The sequence below is a fragment of the Sphaeramia orbicularis genome, chromosome 16, assembly GCF_902148855.1.
Source record: "Sphaeramia orbicularis chromosome 16, fSphaOr1.1, whole genome shotgun sequence".
Classification (NCBI taxonomy): Eukaryota; Metazoa; Chordata; class Actinopteri; order Kurtiformes; family Apogonidae; genus Sphaeramia; species Sphaeramia orbicularis.
In genome coordinates this window covers 53,382,889-53,397,044 of record NC_043972.1, presented here as the reverse complement: position 1 = coordinate 53,397,044, position 14,156 = coordinate 53,382,889, and the positions used below count along the sequence as shown (strand labels likewise).

The window sequence follows — 14,156 nt, the reverse complement described above, 5'->3', positions numbered from 1 at the left end:
TATATATATATATATTCCCATGTTCCTGCTTATTTTCTTCTGCTTTCCCTCTGTTACAGGTGGAACTGGAGAAACTCAACCAGTCCACTGACGACATCAACAGATGTGAGACAGAGCTGGAGGTGAGTCATCCATTTACATTTGATGAGAATACTGGTTGTGTGGACTTCAGCAGCATGTCAGCTTTTAACAGCTTGATTGATGGAGTGTGTAGAGACACTCAGCTTCTGTCAGCAGGTAACACTTCATGTTAACTATTTACTTCTGCTTGCAAATAGTGTTGACTGATGTCATCATGTGAAGTCAACCTGTCAGCTTTCTCCTTCTAACAAGCAAGGTTGTTTTGCAGTTGTTGCTTTGTGCAGATTCAACAGTTTTTACCAAATTAAGCTGGGCCTTTGTCTTAAAGCCATATTTTGAAGTAGAATGTTTTTCTCTGGCAGCTATTCCTATGTTGAAACAATTGTCCTGTAAATAGTTTTGTGAACGAAATTGGTACATTGTGTTACAATAAAATAATGTGGGCATCTAATCCAGTTTACAAACTGGCATGATGCAAGCTTCTACTTTCATATGAAACGTATTGGTGGTAACATACAGTCACGGAAAAAATTATTAGACTACCCTTGTTTTCTTCAGTTTCTTGTTCATTTTAATGCCTGGTACAACTAAAGCTACATTTGTTTGGACAAATAGAATGATAAAAATAACTCATAAGAGTTTAATTTAAGAGCTGATATGTAGCCATTTTTCATGTTTTCTTGATAATAACCAAAATCACTTAAGTTCTTACATCAATAGCTATGGCATTGTACTACCAACAACAGTGCTTTTAGGCATGCCATGTGTTCTTTTCTGTCTGTTTTATGCCACGTTTCCACTGCGACTCAGCTCGGCTCGGCCTTTTTGCGTTTCCATTACGAAAAAGGACCTGGAATCTGGTACTAGGGCTGAAAAATAAATCGTTTTTGTATCTATATCTAGATATGAACATTCAAGATATTAATATCGAAAAAGCAACGATATAAACGATATAGATTTCCCCTGCGCTTGCCCTGCATGTACAGCTCTGGAAGTCACAACAAATTTCATTTTCATGATTGCCCTTGAATGCACCGCTAAGGCCAGCCAACCACAGACCTTATTTCATGCTTGCTGTGGATCGACAGCTGAAGCCAACCAATGACAAACATATGAGGGCAGGAGTGAGGGAGACGGAGACTGACGCATGCACACACACACTACATCCACAGCCGGGAAATTGAAAAGTAAGAAAGAAAAGTGACGTGAGTGCAGAAGATAATGCGGCCGGTGGCGGTGCAGAATCTGATTTGGTACTAAAACATCAATCATCCTCCATTATTTGGAGGTATTTTGGATTTAAAAAGGATGATGTGAACCAGAGCCAGGTGTTGTGCAAGTCGTGCTTGGCAAAAATTGCGACAAAGCAAGGTAGCACAACAAACATGTTTCACCACCTGAAACAATACCATCGCATGCTGCACGAAGACTGTATGGCAATGAGAGCAAAACCGGGGACTTCTCAGCCATCCCAAAAGAAGCCAAAGCAAAGTTTGATTGCTGATGCGTTCAGTAGCGTTACACCGTACGAGTCGACGTCCACTAGACATAAAGACATTACAGAAGCTATAGCATACTACATTGCAAAAGACATGGTACCCTTGTACACAATCTCGAAAAAGGGCTTTAAAAAATGGTTCAGACACTGGACAAGCGTTATAAAATACCATCCCGAACACATTTTAATCAAGTGGCCATTCCAAAACTCTATAATAAGTGTAAATTAATGTTGAATCCGAGCTCCGTATAATCGATCATTTCGCCACAACCACGAACCTGTGGTCGAGCCAGACAACTGAACCCTATATCAGAATATAACATGTTGCACTTCAATGCACTTTCAGTGTTTCACCTTCCACCAGCTGCTGCATATATTTGTTATTGATTGGTAAAGCAGAGCTGCAGTAAAATGTTTGATTTGTAATTTAATTATTCGTACTTTATGCTAATGTTGATGACTGGCAGTGAGTTCTTATAAATTAAACTGCACTTTCCACATTCTTTTGCGTTATGATGTTGTATTTTTCTGAAAAATGCTTGGTTTTCATTGAACCTGTAGTCATATCGTATCGTATCGATATCGAAATATCTGGCATGAATATCGAGATATGAAATTTTGTCCATATCGTTCAGCCCTATCTGGTACCCAGTACTAGTTTTCTTGTATCACCTCCGCCGAGGTTGACAGTAAATAAAGCGGTACATGAATCCACATGATAACAGCCCAAAACTACACCATGGTCAGTCGAGGAGATTCAGTCTTTGGTGGCCGACGTAAAAATTCAGACGAGACAACACGCAAAGAGCGAGTTCATCAGCAACTCTCTGAACAGATGACATGGAAATAACACACCGCATTTCTATGACGACCAGGTGCTGTATAGCCAGTAGTATCCTGCAGTGGAAATGGTCTCCAGGAATACTGAGTCGAGTAGAGTCGAGCTGAGCCGAGCTGAGTCGAGCTGGTTCCACGTAGTGGAAATGCAGCATAAGTGACATAATACACACAAGAGTTAGTACTTGAATGCATAACCATTGTTTCTGATGACTTTTGATGGTCTAATGATTTTTTCTGTGACTGTACATATTTGGAGATACAAGCATACTCATGTTACTTTGAAAACAATGGTGAGAGGTGATTTGGTCGTCCACTGTCTTGGTAAGGGGCTCCCAGATCTGGCTATGTATACATTCTAAAGTCATTTTCCAAAGTAGCATTGTGGTCCCTGTAGGTTAACTGCTAAACTGTACACATACAACAACATCACAGCCATCTTTCACTTTGCACAGATGTCATGTAAACTCTGGGACTACCAAAACTACTGGCTTAAAGGTGGGGATTGCAATGCTACCTTTTTTGTAACTTGATTGTAACAGAGTAGCAAGGCGTAATATAGTCCTCAAATATCTACCATGGTGAATTGTCTTTGTAGAGGAAACTGAACTTAATGACTCTTGCATTAAATAAAACTAGTTTGTTGACTCATGGGGATCCACGGGTTCTAGATGTGGTCGTTTTTATGTTGTGTAGTCATGCATGCTGTATCGCATTTGTCCAGCAATTACAACCAAAGTGTTGTGACTACAGCAATGTGATTGTAAAGCTATTGTATTGCAAAATTACTAATATCTCCCAAAATACTGATCCGATTAACTTGCTGTTTTCGCTAGTTTGTTCCTTGATCAAAAATACATACTTATGACAAACTACAGCAGTCAGTTCTGTACGGATTTTGTGTGATTGTGTGTGTACACATACATACACACACGCAAGCATGCACACAGAGGTCACTTGGCATTTATAATATAGATGACTGAATGGCTTACATTTATATAGGTCAGTAAACTAGTGGCTTTATTGGGGTGAAAGTTGTGTATGTTCACAGGGATGAAGTCCAAAGTCTTGTCATGCCCCAGAGTTGAACTGTCTTGGCCATAACTTGTGTGAACTATGCAATAAGTTAGATAAAACTCAAGTTTACTGCTCAGTAAACTTGGGAGTTGAGTTCATGAATGTGTGAATTTTTTAATTGTTCTGTTTAGATCAAAGGTCATTTTTATTATCCAGAAGAATCTAATTTCTTTCTTAAGTAACAGAGCAGAGATTAAAGTTCAGATTTGGTCTTCTAAACAGAAACTGTGTTATGTGGATGGCTAAATGCAGGTCTCCTCTTAACATTAAAAAGATTTGTTATCTTTAATATATTAAAGTTAAATATTTTTTGTTTGTTTAAGAAGTTTTGAAAATGAAAGCAAACACCTTTGGCACAGGAACAAATTTTGCCTAATTTTTTTCAGTTAAAAATGCTGGGGTACTCAACTGTAAAATGTTTGAGAACCACTGCCTTATAAGAATGCATACATTTTCCATTAAGAGATATATGCTGTGATCAAATACTAACTATAATTATATAAATGTAAATAATAGCTATATTTTTGAGAGGCAAAAATATTTTTTTGAAGTACTGTATACATATTTGAATTATCCACTGACTGTATGATTGTTGTGTTAATTAACTTGTGCAGATGTAATTTTGGCACCCTCAGAGCAGCCAAAATATATATATGGATCTAAACACTCGGTTCAGCAGTCTCAAAGTTTGTAAAGGCTACATAAAACTCGTAGAAAAATCACTTTTCATCTTTTCACCTTAGCATCTGATTTTGGTAGACCATTGTCTTCTGTGCTCCATTCCGGCTGATGACAGACTGGGACGGAATGATTATTTCAGTAACAGTTAGTGGAGTTTTACGGGAAAACTTCAGTAATGTGAAGACTAAAATGCTCATTATTACATGAGATAAAATAATGCATATTGAAAGTCTGAGTGTATTTATGTCTATGTGAGATAAAGTGCGTCACAGTGACCTCTTAGTGGGAGGACAGAGAGACTGCATTGCAGTCTCCATCTACATCACAACAGAAAGACAGTGAGGCACAGGAGAGGACCTGAGAGTTACACACATTTTATTAAGTTTTGTAATAATATTGGTTGTCTACTCTTATAATATATTTTGTGTTTGTGTCATGTACATTGCAGTGTGCTAATATGAGGGTGTTCATCATTATGTGTTTAAGAAACTGCACAGGGAGGCTGATGAAGACAAAACTGGATGACAACCAATGGTGTGTTTGTCTTGAAGGAGTGATAGTTTGCTTTTTTAAATGGAATAATGCATTTTAAAACATTTCCCGGTGGTCTACATAAACTGTGAATACTATGCTTGGGTATGAATTCTTCATTAATTAAACTCCAAAGGCCCATCTTTAACCCTGCTGCTGAGAAACAATTATGGTGCACTCTGAGATATGTTCGTTGGAAGTCTTGACCTTATGTGCAAATGTCGTGACGTAACTAGTTATAAAATGTAACAAATTAAGAAGGAATTGAAACGGGTTGGAGAAATCCTCTCGATTTTTGCCGGAGTAAAAATAAAGTAGAGCTGCACAATATATCGTGTGAGCATTGGCATCGTGATGTACGTGTGTGCAATAGTCACATCGCATCGTATAGGTAATGTATAGATTTTTAAGTGTTCTACACAAGGAGATCCTGGCAGCCCTGAGAGAGCCAACATCTTCTCACAGTTATGGCCAGCACTAGGGCTCCACAAGGGACTGTTTTAGCTCCCTTCCTAGAGACTTTAAGTACAACTCTGAGTGCTGTCACATCCAAAATTATTTTGAAGATACAACTATTGTTGCGTACACCAGAAATTGACTGGAAGGGGATAAAGGGACCTGTCCAAACTGCCTCCTAATAAGGACCTCTAAGACAAAAGAAGTGGTGGTGGATTTCAGAAAGCGTCAGTAAGTATATTTGGGGTGAATGTTGAGGTGATGTTGACATACAAATATCTTGGTCTGCATCTTGACAGCAAGTTGGACTGGTCGCTGAACACAGATTCACTCTATTGAAAGGGACAGAGTTGGCTATATTTCCTAAAGAGACTCAGGTCCTTTTACTTCTGCCCTAAGATATTGCACATGTTTTATCAGTCAATGGTGGCAGCTTTTCTATGCTGGTGTCTGCTGGGGAGGCAGCATCAGAAAATAGGACACAAAAGGGCTGGACAAACTGGTGGAAAATCTGGTTTAATGTTTGGAGAGAAGAAGGACCTATTGGGAGCTGTGGTAGAGAGACACACACTGAGTAAAGAGGAGGACATCGTTGAAAATCCAGATCATCCTTTTCATGTCATTCTGACAAACCAGAAAAACAGCTGTTGTGGGTGACTAACCTCATTAAAATACAGGCCTGAACTTTGTCGTACAGCCACAAAAATCCGTACACAGATTCATCATGAGGAGACAAACAAAAAATATTATTATGGCCACGCCCCAAAACCAACCAGAAGTTGGCCATATTGGATTGAAATTTCCAAAATGCTGAGTCAGCGTTTTTGCTAACGTCGTATTTGAACTATCTCCTCGGCCAAACACCTCCTCGGTGTTTGGCCGAATGTGCTCAAAATTGGTGTACAGTATCTAGAGAAGTGGGGCATCAAAAGTTAGCCGAATTTTTGGAATCGGTGTCACCGTTTTTGTGTGACGAGGTTGCAAACTTTGCAAAGTTTTTTCAAAAATTTACCATTACAAAAATTGCTTCAGCTCAGACATATGAACACCGATTTGGCTCAAATTTGAATCAGACGTCTATCTCCTAGGCCTACACCCATTTATTGAAAGAAATTGAAATTTCGCATTATAGCGCCCCCTACAAATGTACATTTACAAAAATGACATCAGTTCGGACATACAAACACCGATTTAGCTCAAATTTGACTCAGACATCTGTCTCCCAGGCCTACACCTATTTGCCAAAAGAAATTGAAATTCCGCACTACAGCGCCTCCTACAAGTTTTTAAAAATTTTTTTTATTAAAATTGCTTCAGTTCGGACATACGAACACCGATTTGGCTCAAATTTGACTCAGACGTCTATCTCCCAGACCTACACCCATTTATCAGAAAAATTTGACATTTGGTGCTTAAGTGCCCCCTACAACTTTACCTTTACGATAATTGCTTCAGTTTGGACATACGAACACCGATTTTACTCAAATTTGAATCAGTTGTCAATCTCCCAGGCCTACACCCATTTATCAGAAGAAAATGCCATTTCGCTCAATAGCGCCCCCTACAAATTTACCTTCACGAAAATTGCATCAGTTCGGACATACGAACACGTATTTGCCTCAAATTTGAATCATTTGCCAATCTCCCAGGCCTACACCCATTTGTCAGAAGACATTGATAATTCACACAATAGTGCCCCCTATAATTTACCTTTACGAAAATTGCATCAGTTCAGACATGCGAACACCGATTTGGCTCAAATTTGACTCAGTGGTACATTTCCCAGGCCTACACCCATTCAATGGAAGAAATTGAATTTCGGCTGCATAGCGCCCCCTAAAGATTTACTTATACAAAAAATTCTTTAGTTTGTACATATGAACACTGATTTACCTCAAATTTGAGTCAATTGTCAATCTCCCAGACCTACACCCATTCATCAGAAGACATTAAAATTTGATGCTAGAGCGCCACCTGCTGAACGATGGACATACTTGTACTGGACGTGCCTGTGGCGAGGGCCTTTAGATCCCGCTTGCGGCTTTAATTAATTCTGTTTTTGTTTGGTTTTCTTAGTTTTTTCTTGAGCTGACTGAAAAGTGAATTTCCCCTGGGGATCAATAAAAGTAATTTTCATCTGTACCTATAGGTAACTAGCATTTTGGGTTCTCATTATACACTGTATAGAATTCTGCAGTGTTGAAATGTAACTTTTCTCAATGGCTTGTTTTAATTTATTTACTCGGTATCATCATCATCATCACCTTTCACCCCTGGCCACGCACAAGCAACCTCCATCTTTCTCTATCTTGGGCACTCCTTGTGAGCTCCTTCCATTAAACTTCATTCTGTATATTTCATTTTCTATACACCGTTTCCATAGGCCCTTTTGTACTGTAGGGACTTTTTGCAGTTCCTGTAACCTTTTCAGGAGCTAGGCCCTTTTTTCGCACATTCAGACAGCATAAGAACTTGGAACCATGGACCACCACCACCCAGAGTGTTTTTTTGTGTAGTCTTGTTTAGGATTACTCCAACTCCTTCTCTGTGTTGTCCATCAGTATTATTACCAGAGTAGATGAGTAATTCTCCTGTCTTAATGCATAAAGGCCCAGCGCTACTCTTGTGTCCGTTCCCAAATGAATTTTCCCTATATCTAACCTTTCTTAAGTGATTTATCACCATTTATATTATCTTCTGTACTTTGTATTTTATCAGTATAAATCAGGTATTTTCCTATTTTTAATTTACTGATCATGAAGATGTTCATAAAAGCTCAGATTAAAGTTGGGTGCATTATATCAAAAACAGAGAAAACTGCAGAAGTGACTTTTTCAGTAATATCTATCATTAACTGAAGATAAAACAAGCATTTCTATCTACTGCCTTAGGTTTTACTGGTGAATCAATGTTGTAGAAGATGACGGTGTTTCCAGGTTCACTACAGAGCCTCTGAATGTAAAAATGGGTCATTTCTGATGACCATGAAAAGATTTCAAACTACATTTTACATCAATAATTTACATGTATTGATAGGATTAGTGGATCAACAGGTATTAAACAGTTTAGATCAGTAGGTGGTTTTGGTTGGTGATGGATGTTTGGGTCTTTATGAGTTAAAATACTTTTGTTGAAGACATTCCTCACATTGTATCAAGATATTGCTTTCTTAAGAATAGTCAGATGTTGAAAACATTTCCAAAGTTGTTCTCACAGACATACTTTGTAATGGAGATGAGTTATCATTTCACTACATGTAAAATGAATGAAATTTTTCTAACCCGGAAAGACTGTTTTATTATACGCTCAAGAGTTTTATTATATGCTCAAGAGTACAGTGTTTATTTATTGATCTCACAGCATGAAAGTAAAGGATCCAGAAAGTGATTATTTTGCTGCAAAGTTGCTCAACTTTGCCGTAAAAGGACTACTTTCTGGGCTTTAAGTTTACTACAGTTAAATTCATATTCTTTGAGCCTCTTTGATTTGATTTCCTGAGGTTTATTTCTTGTGTTTTTGTGCTTAGGAAGCTAGGCAGAAGTTCCGCTCAGTTCTGGTAGAAGCCACAGTGAAACTGGATGAACTGGTGAAGAAGATTGGCAAAGCAGTGGAGGAGTCAAAGCCTTATTGGGAGGCCCGCAGACTCGCCAGACAGGTGAGTCTTCAGTGACTGGCACAAGGAAAGACATGGCCCATGTATGTAAAGCTGCTGCAAATTTTCATCAGAATATGAAATGTCAATCAGCGTCATCAGCAAATAGAATGAATTCCATTGTGTTTGACACTTGCATTTATCATTTATATATAAAATAAACCATTTAGCACCCAAAACCGATGCCTGGGGCACACCACATGTTATGCTCATGTATTTTAATTTAGGTTCACCTAGCTGTACAAATTGCAGTCTTTTTCCCTACGAAGCGCTAAACCCAATTCAGTCCCACCCCTCTGATCCTTTACTTTTCCAATTTATTGATTAGAATGTTGTGAAGAAACTGTATCAAAAGCTTTTTTTAAGGTCAATGAATACCCCTACTGTACAGGGTGGGGAAGCAAAATTTACAATGAACATTTAGTTGTTTTTTCTCAGCAGGCACTACGTCAATTGTTTTGAAACCAAACATATATTGATGTCATAATCATACCTAACACTATGTAGCAAGAATAGGATACCAAATTATTTATTAATCGAGTGTTGATTTATTGATTAATTTAATTATAGATTTATAACTAAGCTTAAACTTAAATCAACCCAAACAATAATTTGGAAATCTTGCAGAGGTTGATAGTTCGTGGACTGCACAGTGAACCCAAGTGTGAAAATATATAGTACACAAGCACAACTGAGGCATTGGATTTATACACATATAAATAATTTATTAACTAAACTAAGACACACAAATAACATAGAGACAAGAGACAAATACGATAAGAGGAGCAGGAGATTATGGACAGGAGAATATGTAGATTAAGTTGGCAGATAGCTATATTCAATATATTATAATGTTAGTGAGGTTACTTTGAGGTAAACCTACTTAAATTGGAATAACACCAACTCAGATAAATCAGGAGCAAGTTTTCTTACAAGTTAGAGGCCTTCTGAAGGATGCAGGCTGGAGAGGCCTTGACGGAGAACGGATGCAGTCTTCTGACGGAGTTCGAAGCAGGAACAGGCTGTGAAGCGACGTGCTCACACTGGAGGTCTGAAGTTCTGAAGGTCTGAAGTTCTGCTGGCTGGAGGAGATGCACAGCTGGCTCTGGCGGCTGGTTCTGGAAAGCTCGCCAGGAGAAGTTGAGAACAGCGAAGATGGAACAGCTCTTGGAGAGCTTAGAAGGTGGAACAGCTCTTTGCTGAAGTTGAGAGCAGCGAGGGTGGAAAAAGCTCAGCTCAGCTCCGCTCTTTGCGTAGGTGAGAGCCCAGGAGATGGAAAAGACTCAGCTCTGCTCTGATGAAAAGTTGGTTTCATTTACTTTTATAGTTCTGTCCAAAAACCAACTTGGCATGCCTCCCTCGTGCATATTGATGAGTCATCGATGCCTAGGGGCGTTGCCTTCTTTGTCTGTTTAGGCGGGAAACCAACCTGCTTTGTATGTCGTTTGCATATCTCAAAGTATCACATTTCTCTTCCCTCTTAGGAGGACAGAGGGGGAGAGGACAGTGTGCAGACTTGTAAGAAAACTTTGCATCCTTAAATAAGATCCTTAAAAAAGATCACTTAAACTTTATACATCACCTGTAACCTCACTTAAGCATCAGTAAAATAATAGCATGATTATTCAGACATGCTATAAGCAGTAATACTCTTACTTTCACATAATTCACCATGAACATGATCAGGACACACATATGTGAAACCACAGCTCAGGCAAATGGCTTAAGTATTACGTGCATAAAAGAGTTAACGTGCTGAGTTAATCAACATTAACACATAATGTAATACATTATTAACATGGCACGTATAGTGATTTTGTCATTCAGTCCTTTGTTCGTTTCTGGGTTCATCTTCACCTCTGGATGAGCAACATAATAAAACACAGATGTTGAGAGGACAAAGTCGGCTAAGTGTAAACACAAGTTCCGGGGTGCTCTCAATTACCACGACAAGGGAAATGGCTCTTGATGAAGAACAGAACGAAAATGAGCCTAAGTTTCATTGTCTAAAGTCCATTAGGCCAATTCTTTAAGATCATCTGCCTTCGTAAATGTCATTTGCAGAGGATGTCCGTGCATTGACCTGCTAACCAACCAATCAGCATGGTTGTTCAGGAATTTGGTTTGACCCGGAGAGGACGATAATATAATTTATAATTCTGTTTTCGACTCTGTTCACTCACTCCACCGTCATGAGGCTACAACTATTATCTATACCTTTTCAGAAACTTTTGCCCATATGAGTAATCAGGAAAGCAAACGTCAAAGAGTGTGTGATTTGCTGAATGCACTCGTCACACCAAAGGAGATTTCAAAAATAGTTGGAGTGTCCATAAAGACTGTTTATAATGTAAAGAAGAGAATGACTATGAGCAAAACTATTACGAGAAAGTCTGGAAGTGGAGGAAGCAACAAAAAACGTACCAAAGCTTTTATTAAAGCTCTCAAATCCAAAATCCTAAAGGATCCAACCAAATCCATCCAGATACCAGGTATTGCCATGGCTTAAAGCAAACTACCCAGATGGAAATTATGTATGGACACAGGATGGTGCTCCAGCCCACACAGCTAGAAAAATACAAGATTTCTGCAAATCCAACTTTAGCAATTTTTGGGAATCATGTTTATGGCCGCCTTCTAGCCCAGATCTAAACCCTCTGGATTATGCTATTTGGGGCGTTTTAGAACATGCTACCAATAGAACATCACACAGCAATGTCGACTTTCTTAAAGATACTATTAAAGAAGAATGGGAGAAGCTGTCACCCGAATATTTGAGGAACACTTGCGCAAGTTTCAGGAAGCGTGTGAAGGCAGTTATTGAGAAAGGACACATAGAATAAAAACATTTTCTATTATGTCAATTTTCTTGTGGCAAATAAATTCTCATGACTTTCAATAAACTAATTGGTCATACACTGTCTTTCAATCCCTGCCTCAAAATATTGTAAATTTTGCTTCCCCACCGTGTATACTTTTTATTGTCAATCCTGTTTGTGATTTCCTTGAAGTGCCAGGGCTGTTGATCTGTCTGTTCTAATCCTTATTGACTGTCTGACACGATTGTGTCTCTCAATGAAACTGTGAAGTCTCTCACTGAATAGTTTTTACATGTAATATCTTGGAAAACTGGGAGAGTAATAAAACTGTAACTGTAATTTGTCAATTGGTCTTTGTCTCCAGTCTTGCATAATGGAATCATGAATTGGAATGGAATTTTAATTTTATTTGGAAATTTACCACTTTGAAAAGAGAAGTTGCAGATGTGCGTTAGTGGTTTTGCAAATTATTCCATAAATTACTTGACTATTGTCATATCAATATCATCCCACTCAGTTGATGTTTTTACACTCAGCTGATGTTTTGCTGTTCCATTTTTTAACGGTGTCTATGATATCTTTTTGTTCTACTGCTTAGAGGACGATGGTGCTAGGATCTCTTTCCATAAGCTAAAGAGAGGAGGGACCATCCTGTTTCTTATCACGAAATTGGATGGTCATTCGCAGGGCCCTCTCAGGGCAGGGTATTCATGACTTCCTAAAATAATTTCAAAATTTGAATCCTCTGACCACAGAACAGTTTTCCATGATGCAGTCCATTTTGGCCTAGAGAGGATGCCTGATGTTCACATGTCATCTTCTCTGAATGATAGAGATTTAACCTTCATGTATTGGTGGCATAGTAAATTATATTCGCAGACAATAATTTCTTGAGATGTTCCTGAGCCCTCGTAGTAATCGCTTTTGATAAGGACTGTCTTATTTGCAGAAAAACAATAATGTAAAGGGAGTGGTGGTGGGTGCAGAAAAAATACTCCATTTGACCTTGAGTTCAGATAATGTAGCCCTATTACTGAGAGTGCTAGATTATCTGTTGGGAATAAATGATTAATTAATCCTCATTTGTGCGTACACATGGTCTGAGGCAGTTCTAAATTTGTTCACAGAGTAACAACAAATTAATCTTAAGAAAATATTGATGAATGTATTTGTGCATTAAACGATCGTACACAGAGTTTAAGGACAGATTTGTGTGTATGCACTGTTTGTGAATGAGGCCCACTGTTCCTGTTCACATTATACACATCGGACTTCACATACAACTCCACACACTGTCACCCGCAGAAGTTGTCTGATGCCACCGCCATTGTTGGCTGTGTGTCTGACGGGAACAAACAGGAATTCAGGGGTGTCATCACAGACTTTGTGGACTGGTGTGAGTGGAACCACCTGTTCCTGAACACCAGCAAAACCAAGGAGATTGTGATTGACTACTGCAGGTCGCCCCCACAACACACACAGGTGAACGTCCGAGGCTTGGACATTGAGATAGTGGTCTCTATCAAGTACCTGGATGTTCACTTAAACAGTAAACTGGACTGGACAAACAACACAGACAGCCCCATACGGCAATCCCATATTTTTGCATGACAGAATTTGTGTTATATTGGCCTAATCCTCATTTCCTCATTTTACAAAACATGATTTTTCAAATTTGCCTCCTTCTTTGTGACAGAGGAGACAGTTTGAGTCTAAGAGAAACAGAGGAAAGGACAAATTAGGAAAGATCAGAGTCAAGAGGGAAACAAAGCTGAACTGAGGAGTGAAGGCAAAACATGATGAAATCTTATGAAGAAAGGATCAGAAGAAGAAACAACCTTTGGATTAAATCAACAACATGTGGCATGTTCTGTAGCAGTAATGACACTGACAGGGATTGTGACACATTAAGCTATTATTTTGTGTTTCTGCCTCTCTATCTCTTGTCTAGGCTCAAACTCACCATCAGCAGCACCTGGTGCACCTTCTTTTGGTTCCTTATCAGCCTTTTCCTTGTTCTCTTTGGGGTTTGCTTTGAACATTTAGCATCAGTTGAAGCATGACAATTTTGATGTTCTACAGAGAAACTGCCCATGCCCATCCAGGAAAAATGAGGACAAAAAAAAAAACACAACTAAAGCCGAAGAGGAGCAGATTTCATATTAGTTCGCATCTTTGAGATGAGTTCTGTTTACACGTATGTTTTTACTAGCTCACTTGTCGATGTGTCTGGTATCGTCATCATCGTCGTCATCTTTATTAGCAATTTCTTCAAACACCTTCTCCGACAAAACTACTGGTCGGATTCATTTAAAATTTTATATGTGACTTCCTTGGGACAGTGTCTACAAAGTTTGTTTACAGTTTTGAGAAATTTTGATTTCTGAGTTTTTGAAGAATTTTTGAAATATTAAAAAATTGCCTTTACTTACAATGGTCGATATTTTTATGGCTTATAACATGGAAATGGTTAGAGATATCAATATAGTTACTATTAAGCACTGAGAGGAAGCCATATATGGAC

The 14,156-nt window shown here is 38.6% G+C and overlaps 1 protein-coding gene across 1 annotated transcript in view; it reads left to right on the top strand.

The window, feature by feature from the left end:
• Positions 1–14,156, top strand: part of sh3bp5b (SH3-domain binding protein 5b (BTK-associated)) — a 49,001-nt gene that overhangs the window by 2,151 nt on the left and 32,694 nt on the right. Inside the window, exons 2-3 of the mRNA XM_030158491.1 lie at positions 60–122; positions 8,688–8,816. Coding sequence (XP_030014351.1) covers positions 60–122; positions 8,688–8,816 — 192 coding nt within the window. The remainder of the gene's footprint in view (positions 1–59; positions 123–8,687; positions 8,817–14,156) is intronic.